The sequence below is a fragment of the Aulonocara sp. 'chitande type north' Nkhata Bay genome, linkage group LG7 (genome assembly GCF_057382095.1).
Source record: "Aulonocara sp. 'chitande type north' Nkhata Bay isolate Kocher_YH1m ecotype deep benthic linkage group LG7, A_spYH_male_GT1.1, whole genome shotgun sequence".
Lineage (NCBI taxonomy): Eukaryota > Metazoa > Chordata > Actinopteri > Cichliformes > Cichlidae > Aulonocara > Aulonocara sp. 'chitande type north' Nkhata Bay.
In genome coordinates this window covers 64,987,753-65,003,609 of record NC_141350.1, presented here as the reverse complement: position 1 = coordinate 65,003,609, position 15,857 = coordinate 64,987,753, and the positions used below count along the sequence as shown (strand labels likewise).

The window sequence follows — 15,857 nt, the reverse complement described above, 5'->3', positions numbered from 1 at the left end:
TTTGAAGCATGAATGTTGTGAATAACCTGAAAATAAATGCTTCAATAACTGAATTGCTTTAAATTATCGAATTGTTTTAAATTATTGTTGCTTTTTTTTTATCGGAATTTGTTTAAGTATTGTAGACTTTAACCAGCAGACTCCATCCTTTGTCAGTAGGTGTGAGTAATCAATAACTAGTTGTTACTGATGTTTTGAACATCCTATACTGTGACATTTTTCACTTATTTCATTAGGAAATACCAGCGTGCATTAAATGGATGTTTGTTTTGTAGCGACAGCGAAGGCGTTTGCGCCCTCTTCACATTTTTGCAGTTTTATTAATTATATTAATGTTAGCAGTAATAGCACTGTACCTTTCCATGTCCTGTTATTTCCATGTAAACTATTTAACCGCTTGTGTTTGTCATGTCTGAAATGCCATAATGTTGTTTTTTATGTTTATATTGATTATATTGTTTATAGTATAATCACCATCAGTCATTCAAGCTGTAATTCCAAGTAACGTCTATCATAGAACCAGGATCATTTTGATAACCTTTTAATGTGTTGACCAGAGGTGTTACACTTATTTTATCTAACAGGCAACACACACGTTTGCTCATGTTCTTTAGTCTTTAAATCTAAAGTGCGTTGTCAAAAGCGGCCATATTGGCTTTGGCGTAAATTATGGAGAAAAAGTAATTTCATGTACATTTATATGAATGAAGATTTCATTAGCTTGACAAGTAGTTTGGCCTCCTCCTGCCTCCTTTACATGCAGTAATGTGACCTGACCTGGTCTCCTTTGCAGCAGTCAAAGTAAGGTCAGCATTTTACCTGTGATCTTTGATGTTTTCTGAGAGTACAATGCTGCTTCAGATATTTCTAAATATCTAGATAATAGAATTTAATTAATCATTTTTTTCACTTATACAAGATATTTTTGCTTGAAATAAGTGAAAAAAAATCTGCCGATGGAACAAGTGATGTTTCTCCAGATCCAAGATGCACTAAAAACAAGTTCCCATATCTCACTGAAATGTCACTCTGTAGCTGATTGTGTCTTTTTTCCAGTGTGATGAGATATTTTGAATAGAAATTAGACAAATATACTTGGTAAGATTTTGAGTTTTTGCACTGTAAACACCATAGCATTTCAGGATTCATCCTCACAACACATACGATGAACAGCTGGAGGTGTCTTAGTGTGCAAAGTCGTTTTTTTCCACTTAGAAAAAGAGCTGCTGTTGAAAGTCAGAGAAGCACTGACATGCCTCCGTGACTTTGACATGTTTTAACATCCTTCCAGTGGCACAGCAGGCCATGGGTAATGTCATGAAGGCTGTTAAATTGATGTTGTATCACACCTCTGCACCGGATTTTGACAGCTGCTGTCTTAATGTCTTGGAACACAATGCTTCCTGGTGCAAAACACAGTAAAAAGTCTAAAAATTGACCACCACCTCTGCCATTTTCACACTTTCCAAAGACAAGCAGAGGGCCTGGCCTCCAGGCCGTATATCTGACAAATGAAAGTGTCTGAAAAAGCAGCGGCAGAAGCGGCTACGCTCTTGTTAGTCTCAACAAATTTATTTTTATTGCCCTTGTGCCAGCTCGCTTCTGCCAAAAACATCTCCACGCTCTGTCCGCCTTCTGCCGTCACATTCCCGGTGACTCAGGCTTCTGCTCATTAGAAACTCTTTATTTTTCACTGAGTGCACTTTGAGTTTTAGAAAGCGCTGGATCATCAGAAAATATTCTCTGTATTGCTTTTATCTGCTTTAACTGTATAAAGATAACAGTTTTGAAGAATTTGGATAAAGCATTTGTTATGCAGTGGCTAGCTTCAGGTGTATTGTGTCATACCTGATGACAGTTACTGTAAAGTTAGACTAGAGAGTATTTATTCATTTCACCAAAGTCGGTTGTTGTTTTTAGTAGAGAGTTTAGGTGATGTTTAAATAGTGTCCCAGTAGTCTGTCTGTCCGGCCAAGAATAACAAAACAAGAATATCGTTACACTTAAATCATGATATTAAAAGAATATATGACACTGTGTAACTGTGGCCTCAGTTGATATTTTATCTTCACATTCATGTATTGCTATTCCCAAACCAATATAAAATGATTCCATAGTTTGCCAGGAAGGATTTCAAACACTTCACACACTTATTGACTCTCAGTCAACAGAATTTTCCGCTCCCAAGCACTACACTAACATTTTGCCTTCCTTTATGGTTTGGAAGCAAAGACTGGGTCTATGTTTTTTTAAACAAATACGGTGTTCTTAATCTGCTCTTAAAGCCATAGCGAGGTTCCATGCATCCATCTCCTCTCTCTGTGCAACACACACACACAAGGCTTCATAGAGCGCCACACAGAGCCCGCAGTGTATCCTGCTGAATGAACACAGCCAGCAGTGAGGCCTGAGGCCTGCCACAGCATGGGCTGCGTAAATGTGTCTCTTTGTGACTGTTCAGATGTGAAGAGAGGTTAAGAGGAGGTGTGTGAGTGTGTGCATGCTGTTGTAACATATATCTCCCCGAGAGGGACAAGATGGAAAAACAAATCCTGTAAATGGGGCTTTTCTTTGATAATTAGATAATTGTTTGGATTTAAATGCACATAAGAATCATACACGTACATGTTTTTAAGTTGTAAGGACACAGTCGCCAAAGTCCCTGCTGTTTCTGCGGCAACTCTTTCCATATTTGCGTCCGTCCGTTCCCGTTTGTGCTACAGACAAAATTCAGATTGTTTCCAAAAGAAGAAAAGACAGGCTTTACAGAGATATGCTGTTTGTCACGACAGCACAAAAGCTTCACAAGGTACTGTTGGCTGAACACAGGCACAAGAATCAGCTCGGCCTAGATTTTATCATGCGTGCTTCACATGACTGTAACTCCTTAACCTGCAGAGAAAGTTCAAATGGTTCCTGAAAGGTGAGAATTATTATGTAATTTTACAGCCCAAACAACCTAAACAACCTAAATGCAGTGTTGTCATATTCAAAATAAACAGAAAAAAAAATTGAATATCCAGATCTTTAACAGAGTACTTTGACTTTCTGGATAATCCTTTCATCCAGCAGCTAGAGCTGGCTGCAGAAAGGTTAGTGGGAACATCTCATTTTTACGCATAATTTTGTAAAGATTGAGTAGTTGTGATACAAAGCCAAGCTTGCATGCTGCTCTTTTGACTTTGATCTTCTCACCAAAGTCTTGGCGTGGAAGCGAGTGAGCGCGTTTATGGAAAAATGTGGAACCATGCTTTAAAGTAAGACCATTTTCTGGATATAAACGAATGAATGCAGTGAAAACGAAGCCCTCATAATGCAGTTAAACAAGCGTGCATCCGTAATTTGAGTGTGTGTGCAGGTCAAAGGTTGACGTACAACGAAAAGAGCCCTCCACCCCCCAGTTTTCTGTTATCTGCAGCCTCTCCACACACATAATCACCAACATCAGGAGCGCTTTTGTCTAATTTGTTGCAGAGAATTGCGTAATTGAGTCTCATTGCTTGCAGCTCAGTAGTACAATCGCCTTCTGTGATCCTGGAGCAGTGTGCATGGTAGCGAGAGTTGGGGGGGGTTTCCTCTTCAAGCTTGCAGGGGCAGCGATGACAAAGTTGAATGCAAGTGTGTGTGTGTGTGTGTGTGTGTGTGTGTGTGTGTGTGTGTGTGTGTGTGTGTGTGTGTGTGTGTGTGTTTCAGGGGGAGGAGAGGCCTGAAGTGTGCCCTCCAGATCCTGGGTTTCAAGCTGAGGCACTTGACTTTGTGTGTGTTTTTTATGTTGTCCTGAGTGTCGATGCAGATGTGTGGGGGTTTTGTTGTTTTGTTTTGGGTTTTTTGCACTTGTGTGTGAGCGCACATGTGTTTTACATTCTGCAGAGTGTGTGTGCTCAGCCGTATGTGAGCTGCTTGAATATACAAAGTGCATAAAGGTGGGAGTGTGTTACTTCTGGTGATGTCAAGGGGCTCTGTGTTCTCAGTCTGAACGCAGCTCTGTTAGTTTGGGGGTTTGCTCACTTCCCCTGGCAGCTTTTCTGACACACACACACGCACGCATGTGGTGGGCTTCATAAACAAACCCTTATATTTCAACTTTTGGCAAACTTTGTAACTGTCAGATTCGTACATACACACTCCACATACTCACAGCTTCCTATCCCACAGAAGCAGGAGCCACATGTAAACCGCAGCACAGACACCCTCAGATTATCCGACCCACTGACTAACACTGGTCAACACTGAGACATCACGCTAGACTGTGTTAATTAACTGGCTAAATGTGCCAGAGTTGTGGAACTCATTAAGAGCGTGAGACAGAAATTCAGCCAAAAGTGTCACTGGCAGATGTATATATTGCGGTATAGCATGTATCCACAAGAAAATGTCCATGGATGAGACGTTACAGTCTGCAAAACGAGGGCAACTATGTGATGTGAAAATCCCAGTCACTGCCCAATGATGTCTATATATAGGGACTGATATTAAAGGGTGGTGTGGCCAACACTGAATAAACAGACTGGGAAAAAAATAAAGTGATTTCATAAATGCTTAGTTAAACACAAACTGCGCATTTTGGGCTGAGATAGATTTTGGTCGTCCGACCAGAGATATCGCTAGCCCCGGGACGTCGGGCCAGCGATTTTGCGAGCCCTGTTACTTGTTATGTAGAGTTTAGGCAGTGTAGGAATTTTAAGACCGATACCAGTACCGATATTTCATGGTTTTAAAAAGCCAATATTTGTTTTTGTAGTTACTCATAAATCCTAATATCACGATACAGGTTAAAAATAAGCTCCATTTGCAATGAAATTTTATGCAATGAAGACCTGTTACGATCATCATTACAAATAACAAATGGCCAGTTGATGACCGTCTCCCCGGTGCTTCATGTAGACCAGAGACATCAAACTTTGATAATTGGGCCTTGAAGCATGAAACTACATGATAAATGTGTAAAATTACAGAAAAGGTCCCTGTAGTCCTTTGCTAAAAACGTCCTTTAATTATATAATTAAACAAACATACATTTCTGTAGTAAATTGTGGAAAAACTGCAGCTTTTCTGTAATTTAATTGTTTATCTATTATCTAATTGCCTTGGAGTAGGATGTGTGGCAAATGAGGATATTAGGGTTGGTGTCTGTGTTTAAGTTCCACTCCTTCATATTTTTAAAGCTGTCCAGTGGGCGAAATTGGAGTCTTTGCTGGGCTGATTCTTGGCCCCGAACCTTATCTTTAATACCTCTGGTGTAGACCCTCATCTAAGTGTTGTCATAATCAGTTCATTTGTCGCCCTGGCTGCAAGTTGTGTGAATGTGTTCATTTTGTGTCGTTGTTAACATCAGTGAACACCTCTGGGCTCGGCCTCATCGACCTCTTTTATTGCAGTCTTAAATCAAAGGTGTTCTCTTTCACAGGGGCTAATCCGAGTGGACACTGAGGTTAAACAAGTAAGCCAAAGCTTCCAGTCTCTCCATAGCAGCTGTGTGACTGAAATGTGTGCCCTCTGTTATTTTCACTGAAGTTTAGATGTTGAGAAGGCATACCACCTCAGACAGACACACACCAGAGCAGTAATTGGACCATTACGCGGGATGGGGGATGATGAACTCAGTGAGCGGGCTATGACACAATGGTTTCTCCTCAAGCCCACTGTTTATTTTTCTGTATGTCCACCAGGTCTGCTCACAAGAAGCTCTTTCATAGCTCTAAAATAGTGCTGTGTGTGTGTGTGTGTGTGTGTGTGTGTGTGTGTGTGTGTGTGTGCGCGCGTGTGTGTGTGTGTGTGCGCGCGCGTGTGTGTGTAAGTATGTGAGTCAGTGAGACTTTACCTGTTTTCTTTACCTTAGATAGCGGGATATGTAAATGTGTAAACATGGATGCCATTTGAGGCTGTCGTGCCCACGGCACGAAGGAAGGTGGTGTGTAAAGGAGAAAGTGAGTGTTAATGAAAAGCGCGTTACAGGCCTGTGGCTTTCAGTCACAGTTGGGACTGTATAGTCCCTCACACCGCCAAGACCGCATACCACTGCGCACACAAACCAGCACAGACTACTCGATACATACAAGCATGAATGGTCTCTATTAAACCGCCAACTGTGCTTCCACCACCACATGTGTCAGGTCTATATGTATGGTTTTCAGGGTTATTGTTTTATTTGTGCACACAAAGCCTCAGTATGAGCACTTTGTCATTTACTGTACAGTTCTGAGATGCAGGGACAGGTAACCACCGCAAATTTCATAGTGCGACGATAAATCTGTGTCTTAGAACAGCGGTCCCCAACCCCTGGTCCGTGAGTCGTTTGGTACCGGCCGCGAGAGTTGAGGCTCAGGTGTGAAATGTATGGTTTTCAGGGTTTTTATCGGTTTTCAGCTTTATTTTGTTATCGTTTTTATCGTTTACTCGGTTTTCCTGGGTCTCTTCACGTGTGTTATGAATAAATCTTCTTTTTTTCGGTACGGGTACTAGTTTTATTTTGTTGTATTTATCCGCGACACCTTAAAGGCCGGTCCGTGAAAATAATGTCGGGCATAAACCGGTCCGTGGCGCAAAAAAGGTTGGGGACCGCTGTCTTAGAAGACACTGGGACTGATAATGATGATGTTAGGGAAGCTGAACTTATTGCTTAGTGAGTTTGCTTCGAGTTTTTTAGCCAGGATTGTCAATACTTGCTTCAAAGTGTGATTTTAAAAAGTTAATTTGTCTGAAAGTTTTTCGCCTGTTATCAGCGATGGTAACGAAGTGATAGGAAACATGGATTGTATTCGCAAGATGTATCTTCAGAGTCTGTAAAGCTAAGCTAATGTGAAGTGCCTTGATCTTGCATTCTTGATAATGGCCAGCAGGGGGCGACTCAAAGTCTTTCATTTGTGAACAGTGCTTGGCTCTTTTACTGTGTGGTGTAAGTGAACACATCCTGATGGGTTTACGGTTTTATTCACTAGTTTAAGTTTTTATTGAATGCAACTTGATGTTTATTCTGCAAACTTTGCTCATAAAGGAGAATCACCACGTGGAATCATTCGCTAGTTATATATAGTTTACTAGCAACTAGGGCTGCTCGATTATGGCAAAAATGATAATCACGATTATTTTCACTGAAATTGAGATCACGATTATTTGACGATATTTATTTAACCCTTTAAGACCTACTATAGAACCAAGTCCACCAGAGCTTATATTATTTTTTTTACATGCTGTAGTGCCATTTGTGGGAGCATTTCAAGTTGCTATACATCAATACAACTGTTATAGCCCATATTTTAATAATATGTATGCATTAAGTCCATAGTAATTACATAAATTGCAAAAAAGTGCAATAAACTACAAAAAAAATTGAAAATCGCTTTTGTTTTGTTTACATATATTTCTACTTGGAGAAATTTAAGAGGTTTATCCCTCAAAACTTTAAATACAATAAAGTTGCAAAAAATAGTTTCCCACCACAGGAAATTTATTTTGAGTGTCTTCATAGTTTTATTTTGGAGATACAGCAATTTTTATATACTGCAGGAAAAACAAAAAACAATCCTATGATGCAAATTTGCAAAGAAAACAGCATGTGCATCATTTCACTGTGGGAAGTGTTACGAACAGCTGATAGGATCGGCAAAGCGTGTTTCTGGAATATTATGTTTTTGTTCCTGCAAGCGCTTTTTATGCAATTTTTGCAAAGCTATATGTGGAACGAAACCGTGACCGAGGACAAGCTGATGGCATAAGATGTAAGTACAACTCCTCCGGTTTCATATGCAAAACAAATTATTGCGCTAGCTTACACGGTTCAGGTTCTACAGGGATTTAAAAATAGTTACGCAAAACGGAGCGTGCTGCTCTGACCGGCTTTAAAGGGTTAACAATGACTTTAAAAAAATAATATAAAATAGTGTGCAACACCACTGAAGTTTTTTTTTTTTAAACTCTCTTTTCAACCAACGGCAGTCACTCTCCAAATAACTTCTGCTTAGCTTTCCGAGCTTCCCTCGGGTCCTCTTAATCAGCGGTCTCCAACCTTTGCGCCACGGACTGGTTTATGCCCGACAATATTTTCACGGACCGGCCTTTAAGGTGTCGCGGATAAATGAGGGAGGGGCTAATAATCGGCTCAGTCATTTTTAATGATCGTTGAAAGCCCAGATCGTAATCGTGATTAAAATTCGATTAATTGAGCAGCCCTACTAGCAACTGAAGTTTTTTTTGAGCAGCAAATCAGTTGTGTATGTTGTATTTGTATAGTTTTATGATTATTGAGATAATTTCATCCAAAATCCATCCATCCATCCATCTTTTTTTTTTTTTTTTTTTTTTGTCCAGATCAAACATCTGAACCATTCAGAGGTTCATTTGAGTGATTTGCTGCCTGTTTGCACAACTGTCAGTCATAGACTCCTATCCATGTGCAGCCGTTATAAAGAAGACAAACAATGTTTTAGTGCCAGGTTGTAAACCTCTTTATTTAATTGCTGAAAATGGACATTTTCTCATACGAGTCCATGGGGATTGTCTCAAATTTAGAGCCAGCCTCCAGTGGCCATTGGAGGAACTGCAGGTTTTGATGATTATAGTATGTGTTTGCTTCATTTGGGCCCGGCCCTGAGGATTGTCACTTGGTCCAGATTGACAGATGTGAGCCCAGTTCTCACTATAGTGTATTTATTATGGAAAATATAACATTTCTAATTGTATATTTGACATTTTATGTCTGTGAAGGTTCTCAGTCATCCAGGTCATCATAGTCTAAGAAGCTTGGAAAGAAAAGCATCTGGACTTCTTTAAGTTTCCTTGAAGATGTTTCACCTCTCATCCGAGATGTTCGTTCACAGTGGACTTCTTTTACTCCTCGTTCAAACCATCTGTCTTCTCTGTCCAAAATGTGAACATTGCGTCCTCGAAAGAGTGACCTCTGACCTTTAGATGCAGATGGACATTTTACACATTTTGGGAATTTTTTGTTTGCCCTAAAACCAAGTGTGACATTTCCTGCAGATAAACAGTGGTGTCTGAGGTTAAACCTTCTGTTTTACCTTGCAGAAATATTGCGTGAATTAAATAGTACACTAAATTAATTTCACACATCCTTATTTTTAGTTTCAGAAACCTTGCACGTGCACTTGTTTGGCCCTGTGACTGTTTAGTGAATTAAACCAAACCTGACTCTACATCCTCCTCTTTTATTTCTTTATTGGACTGCATTGGGTTGCTATAGTAACAGGGCTGTCTACTGCAGGAGACAGAAACAGCCCGAACTGTCACTGTTTTGTCACAAGCTAAAGGAGACTTGACTAATTTTTATCTAGTCAAGGATTCACTGCTGAACTGTTACTGTGCTGGTAGGAGCGTGATATGGATGTGTCCGTGTGTATGTTTGTCCACTAATGATGTAATCGGTCTTTGTTGCAGAGATACTTCAGTCGGATAGACCCAACCTGAGGAGGACACAGAGCGAGGAGACTCCCAGTACAGCGGGATCACAGGCCAGGTCAGAAAACGCACACAAAGACACACACACACTGTGACTGTTTGGGATTTGGGTACAGTCCTCAACAATGCTTCAACAATATTTTAATGGAGTAAAACTATGGTTAACATCCAACTCATTGTGCCGTTACACATGTAACGGGGGATTCTGGGAAATAGCTCAGTTCAAGACTCTGAATCTTTTTCTACCAACATATGTGGTGGTTAGTTGTGGTTTTCTCCACACAAGAAAGGGGATCATTTATCCCCTTCCCAAAATTTTGCGTTTGCGTCACGGTGTAATAATTCCCACCATCTGGCATCTGCATAAAACGGACTTTGGGTTCCTGGATCTGCACAGCTTGCTGTCATCTAGGGGAAATTTGATATTTTATTTTATTATTTTATTAGAGCACGTCGTGGGATATTGTTGTTTTGCTCTCCAGCTCCTGAAGAGCTTGGGGTGACACAGCAGGACAGATGGCCCAAAAGTCTGGGATTTCTTAATTGTCATAACTCCATGGCTGTCATAATGAACAGTGACATTTAGGCTCATAAAATTTCTGAATTATAACATGAAATATAACAAGATATACAAAAGGAGGTGCATACACTGTAGCCAGCTTTCATTAGAGCTTCTTTATGAGTTATGTGGGGAATACTGTAGACTGTACTGGCATCTCCTGTGGGATATATTGCATTAGATAAGCTAAAGTTATAGCTTATGTCTAAAACATTAAATAAAAAAAAATAAAAATCAGCTCATTTTTTCTAATAGGCAATAAAACTCCAAAGAGATTCACTTTTCTGGCATATCAGGCGAGCAAAACATCAAATACAAGTCATGATTATCTCCTGTTGAATAGCTGAACACCAGAATAATAGAGTGTATTTATAAAAGCCATCATTTCAGCATTATTCTGTCTTAATGTTTATTTCCATAAGTCAGATTTTTAAAAGACTTTGTGATTCTTTATAGCCTAACAAACCAAAAATGCCTTTTCAAAGAAAAAGAGGCTTCTTTAATCCCACCGCTTTAGAAAGTCTGCAGACGTTGTGGTACAGTAAGAACAATAATAATAAATACAATGCTAAACTTTCCAAACCCGTTTCTAAAAAACTGTTTATGAAAGTCACAAACCCCAGGCGTAATTGTAATCAAAATAAATGCAGAAAAGAGAAGAAAAGGGTCGAGTGGAGGAAGCCACTCGACTGAAGCACTTATGCAGAGTGCCAGCATGTTATCCCCCCCCCCCCAAGTGTGGTTTCAGACGCAGCTCTCACTGGCTAGAATGGTAGCGAGATAATAAATAGTGGAGCAGGCTGCATTTATTTCCAAGCTTTGCTGCGGGAGTGCATGGGGTCAGATGGTATTTCCCTCTAAACACTGTGGGGGGGCATTAAGCACAGTTCAGCCAAGAGCCTAAACCGCTGCTGTCATGGCGAGGCAGTCAACATCTCTATACTGCATATGAAGAGATGCCACCAACAGACAAGATGAGAGGCTTCTTATGCTGTTCTCAAGTGTTCTCATTGCATGAACATGGTCATAAAAACATGCAGACGTGCACACTGCACTGTTAGTTCTTCTCCTTATTGAGCTGCGTAAACAACTGAATCTAGAGATTGCCGTCCAAGCTTGGCCCCAGCATTCCTCAGTCCTGGGGGGGCAAGCCATCGTGCTTTTCTCTTTCTCGTCAGAAAAGCAAAGTTATATTTAGCGTTGGGGAAAATATGATAGTGTTCAGAGAGGAAAAGCAGCTGACACCTCTGCGTGTGTGGTTGAATTGTGAGTCGTCAAAACAAAGGATATAAAAGGACGAGGTGAATAAAGTAAGTGCAGATGTTGATATGTCTTCTTCTTTTCTTTCTCTGTTTTCAGGAGCAACAGGCACTCAGTGGGGGGTTCGCAGGGTGAGTCCTCGGGGGACTCCAGAGGGAGCTCTCTGACAAATGGGGATCTGAGTGAGGAGCAGATCCCCGGACCCGTTGCTCGCCGGCAGTCCTCTAAGAGTCACGGCAGCCCCGGAAACAGCGCAGGTAGGAAAGTCTGCTCACCTCGCCACGGTGTCACGCACAGTTTAAGAACACAGGCTTTTTACATTTACGTGGTTACACTGCTGAGGAAGCTTTTAAAAGGGAGCATCCAAGAAAATAACCACGTTACACCACGCTACAGCGAATGGTAGATGTGGCTAATATTTCAGCTGCAGCTTTTATATATGCTTCGTATGGAAAATGGATTTTAAGCTTTACTTTGTCACAAATGAGAGAAATTTTGGACTTTAGGTCAGAAAAAGTAGAAACATAAAAGAGATAATGGGAATTCTTCACACTTTCTACCATTTTCTAGGTGATAAAAAAGAATTATGAGGAGATGAGCTGTAGTGAAAATAATCAAAAAGTTTTTATCCACTCCTAAATATGTCACATGACAATTTTAGATATGCGTAGTGTCACAATTTTGAAAGACGTTCAACACACTAAACAAAATTAAACAAAATGATTCAATTAAGCAACTTATCGAGATGAGCAGGCTGAAAAATATGCTAAAAGGCTACTGCAGGGGCTTCAGTCAATAAAAACATTGTATGTGTGCATCCTTCGGTGATTTTCTCACAGGCAGATAGATTTTTGTTTATTTTGCAGCCTAAGGATCGCCCACTCATTTTGGGGAATTAGAAACACCTTCCAAGTGCAAATGCCAAACTTGAAGCTTGAAATTGTGTTACCGTCTAAAGATTGCCAAACTTAACATTTAATTTAAAGGTCATTGGAAGCGTTTAATGCCTTTATTTGACAGCACTGGTGGAGAGAAAGGAAATGTGGGAAAAGAGAGTAGCTGAGTAATATACAGCAGATGCTTCAGCTACTTGTAATCAACCAATCAAAAAAAACGTTTGTTTGTCTATCTTGGTCCCAAATCATCTCTCATGCAGCCATCAGTCCACTCACTCTTAAACCGTAATTTCTTAATTGACTGTAAGAACGCATCACATCATCTTCCCAGCTTTTCTTATGCTTCTTGTTGCCCGTGTCTTCTCTCAGATAAGGTTGAGCTGACGTCTAATGGACTGGAGAACAATCGCGGCGTGTCCCTACACACGCCTCCTCCATCTTCTCCTTCGGGCAGGTCTCCAGCTGCCAGCAGCAGCAGCAGTAGCCCCTCTCCTGGTCAGCAGGAAGCCCTGGGTCCAGCTGCCTCAGTGGAGCCCAGCTCCAACACCACCTCTAGCACAGAGCAGGCCAGCAACAGCACCACAGAGCCCACCACAGACTCACTCCCAGCAGGGTAAGAGCCAGTGTGTCACAGCATCTCATAGTCAGCCTGTAGTTTGAGCAGCAAACTATAAACGATACGAAAGACTGCCACAGAAACAACGAGAGGAATATTTATTGTTTAAGAAAATCTTAAACACACACTGCTGTATCTACATGTAAAAATGCTAGCACATTAAATGTTAAAAGTAAGCAGTGATTAATAATCTGTTATTGTGTATAGATAAACTTTGTATGGATGCTGGAGTAGGCCCGGATCTTTCGTGTAAACTGTGAATGCGTCATAAGTATTTAATTGTGAGAAAGTTGAGTCCTCCCATACTAAAACATTTAATTTCCTTTTCATTCCTCATCCTGTAATAAAATGAAGTCTGCCTTCTATATATATTTTTGCTTCTTGTAGCTTACTTCACCTATTTCAGTTTTATTCGTTTTATTACCAGCACCATATTTGCCTCTGAAACTCTGAACCCAGTCAAATCTTCCAATAGTTTTGTAAGAATCTGCGTAGTGTGTGTATATTTGCAGTTTCAACCTAAAAGTGGGGATTCATTAATAGTTATCAGATGAATAAGCACAGAATGAGATGACTGCCACCAATATGTCAGAAAAGAATATTTTACTGATAGACTAAAATGGTGTTTCCAGTGTGAGTCGTGTGTTTACAGAGGTCGAGGTGAATGATTTTTTTTTATAGAGGATAAAACTTCAGCAACACTTGTTGAGTCAGTGCCCCTAAAAAGCTTAAGTGTGTGGATGGCTGCAGGTGAGCGAGATGCATTTAGAGGTTTATTACATTAAGGGACACTCCCTGACTACTTTAAAAACAAAACAAAAAAACTTAAGATGTATTTGGCAGTCCAAGAAAATCTTGGATATCTCGTTGCTGGAATGTATTCGGTGTGATAGTAAATGAATATTTGTGCGTGCTTGTCTCTTCTCTCTTTGTGCAGCTGGGAGCAGAGGGTGTTGCCTCATGGCAGAGTGTACTACGTTGACCACAACACCAAAACCACAACGTGGGAGAGACCACTGCCACCGGGGTGCGCCCGTAGCACTTTTAAATGTGTTTTCTCCATCAGTGCACTGGTTGTTTAGGGTTACGTAAAGTTAGGCTAATGCATGTGTCAACATTCCTTTCTGTAAACTAAAGGGCATTCAGTCATCACCTGTCTGAAAATAACCGTTTCCTCTGATATCTGTGGCCACTTTTTTTAGCTTCACCATCTGACAGTAACGTAACTGGGGAAAAGCAGGATCTGTCCTTAAATAACCATTTATGCCAGATTCAGATTAATGGTCTGACATTTGTGTCTATTTGGCTACATAGAGAGGAGGATTATGGTAATTACAGAAGATACAGAGGCCCACTTGTGTGCCGTCCTTGCCCAGTGGTAATGACACTTTTCGTAGGTTGAGAGCTGATTGTGTAAAAAGTTGGCTTGTCCGGGAAAAGGAACAACAGCGGAGTTCAGCATCTAGACAAAAAAACCCCCACTGAAGATAAACAAGTGTTCTGTTCCAGGTTGAAATCATGACGTACTGTTTCTGTTCCAGGCTTGCACGTCAGCATAGGTAGACAATAAAGGCGCAGTTTGATCTCATTGCCCTGCACCGAACAGTTGAGGACATTAGGTTTAAACTGGACTAGGTTGAAATGCCCTGTGCCACAATGATTTAGGCCGACGCCTAAATCATTCCTGAAACATCAAAGTCAAAATGACAAAAAAAAAAGAATGTTTTATCAAAGAAAAAAGTAAAACTTAAAGCAAAACTGGCCAAAAGAGAATGGAGTTTATTATGACTAAACAGCAGTGGAGTGTGTGAGTCAGCAGTGTCGACGATGGAAAAGCAAGCAGAGGTGTTGTGGGACAGAAGGAAATGAGAGACGCTTTATTGTTCTGAGGCCCTTGTGAAGCACATCAGCTGACTGGCTGCTAAAGTTGACAGCGTTCTGTTGAAACGAGCCAAAACAGCCTCTGAGTTGGTGGGAGGGGCATCTGACCCCTGTGAGCTCTGATTGCAGCAATTCCATTGAAGTGAACTTGCCACAAGAATTTCAGTTCTGGGTGGACTGTGACTTTAAAATTAAAGCTGAACATATAAAGTTCCCTCCCAGTCTTGGTTTCTGCCCGATCAAAGCTTCTTGTTTTATTAAGAGCACGTTATATGTTCTCTGGCATAAACACACACATTGCACTGTAACTGTGCCTAACGCTGCAGCTTGATCGTAGTGTTTGTGTGCGGAGGCATCGTAACGAGAACACTGTTTCTCCCTCTTCTGGAGTACAGTGTTCTGCCAGAGTTCAGCCCATTTACCACATTTTTACTTGGAGTGAGTATTGATTGATTTTCAGAGCGTTTGACTGGGTGACAGAGAGAAAGAGAGGCTGTTTTTAGGAAACGGTTGCCCCCCCCAAACCTCCACCTCAGATTTTCCATACAAGGAACGAGAGCGTGGGGGCCCAGAGAACAAAAGTCCTTTCTTCATGCCACATGTACTTCCATCCACCACTGTGCTGGCGGATGGCCGTTGTGGCCCTTCAGAGGATCAATTAGCAAGCTAATACCGCGCTAACGCTCCAGATGTACACATCAGGAGCTGTTTAGAGGATGAAGGGGGTGGGGTTGGGGTAGTTAGGCAATAGTGTTTTTTTTAAAGAATGAAAGCAATCCAAAGCCAGACTGAGGAGAGCTTCTCACATTGTTCTTCATCATATCATTTGCAGGGTTTGTGAGCAGTAACACGTCACAAACTCAAAAATTTCTTTAGACCAAACAGACTAAACTGAAAAGCTTTTGTTTATATCCAGTATAGCATTTCAAAACATCAAATGATTACATCTTGACTAAAATGGTTAGAGTTAAGAAGAAGTACAGCATGCCAGACCAAAGTGTAGCCGTGATTTCCACTTAAAAAGTCAGTCTGAAAAACTTAACAAAGCCTTAAGCAGTAATCAGATCTGCGGCTGTGTTACTGAGCAACAGTATTTTTTCTTTGATGCTAAACAAACCAGAGTTCAGATTGAAGCTATCATGACCGAGCCCGGCCTGAAGCTTTAATCTCATTCTGCCCTCCACGGGAAACCCATGTGAGATTACCTTTTCTGTCTTGTTTTTTGACTATC

General features: G+C 40.8%; 1 protein-coding gene across 3 annotated transcripts in view; it reads left to right on the top strand.

The window, feature by feature from the left end:
* wwp2 (WW domain containing E3 ubiquitin protein ligase 2) overlaps positions 1-15,857 on the top strand; it is a 60,581-nt gene that overhangs the window by 13,591 nt on the left and 31,133 nt on the right. For all 3 annotated transcript variants that reach the window (XM_086301973.1, XM_086301971.1, XM_086301972.1), the window contains exons 6-9: positions 9,394-9,472; positions 11,333-11,490; positions 12,499-12,742; positions 13,683-13,772. In XM_086301973.1, coding sequence (XP_086158099.1) covers positions 9,394-9,472; positions 11,333-11,490; positions 12,499-12,742; positions 13,683-13,772 — 571 coding nt within the window. The remainder of the gene's footprint in view (positions 1-9,393; positions 9,473-11,332; positions 11,491-12,498; positions 12,743-13,682; positions 13,773-15,857) is intronic.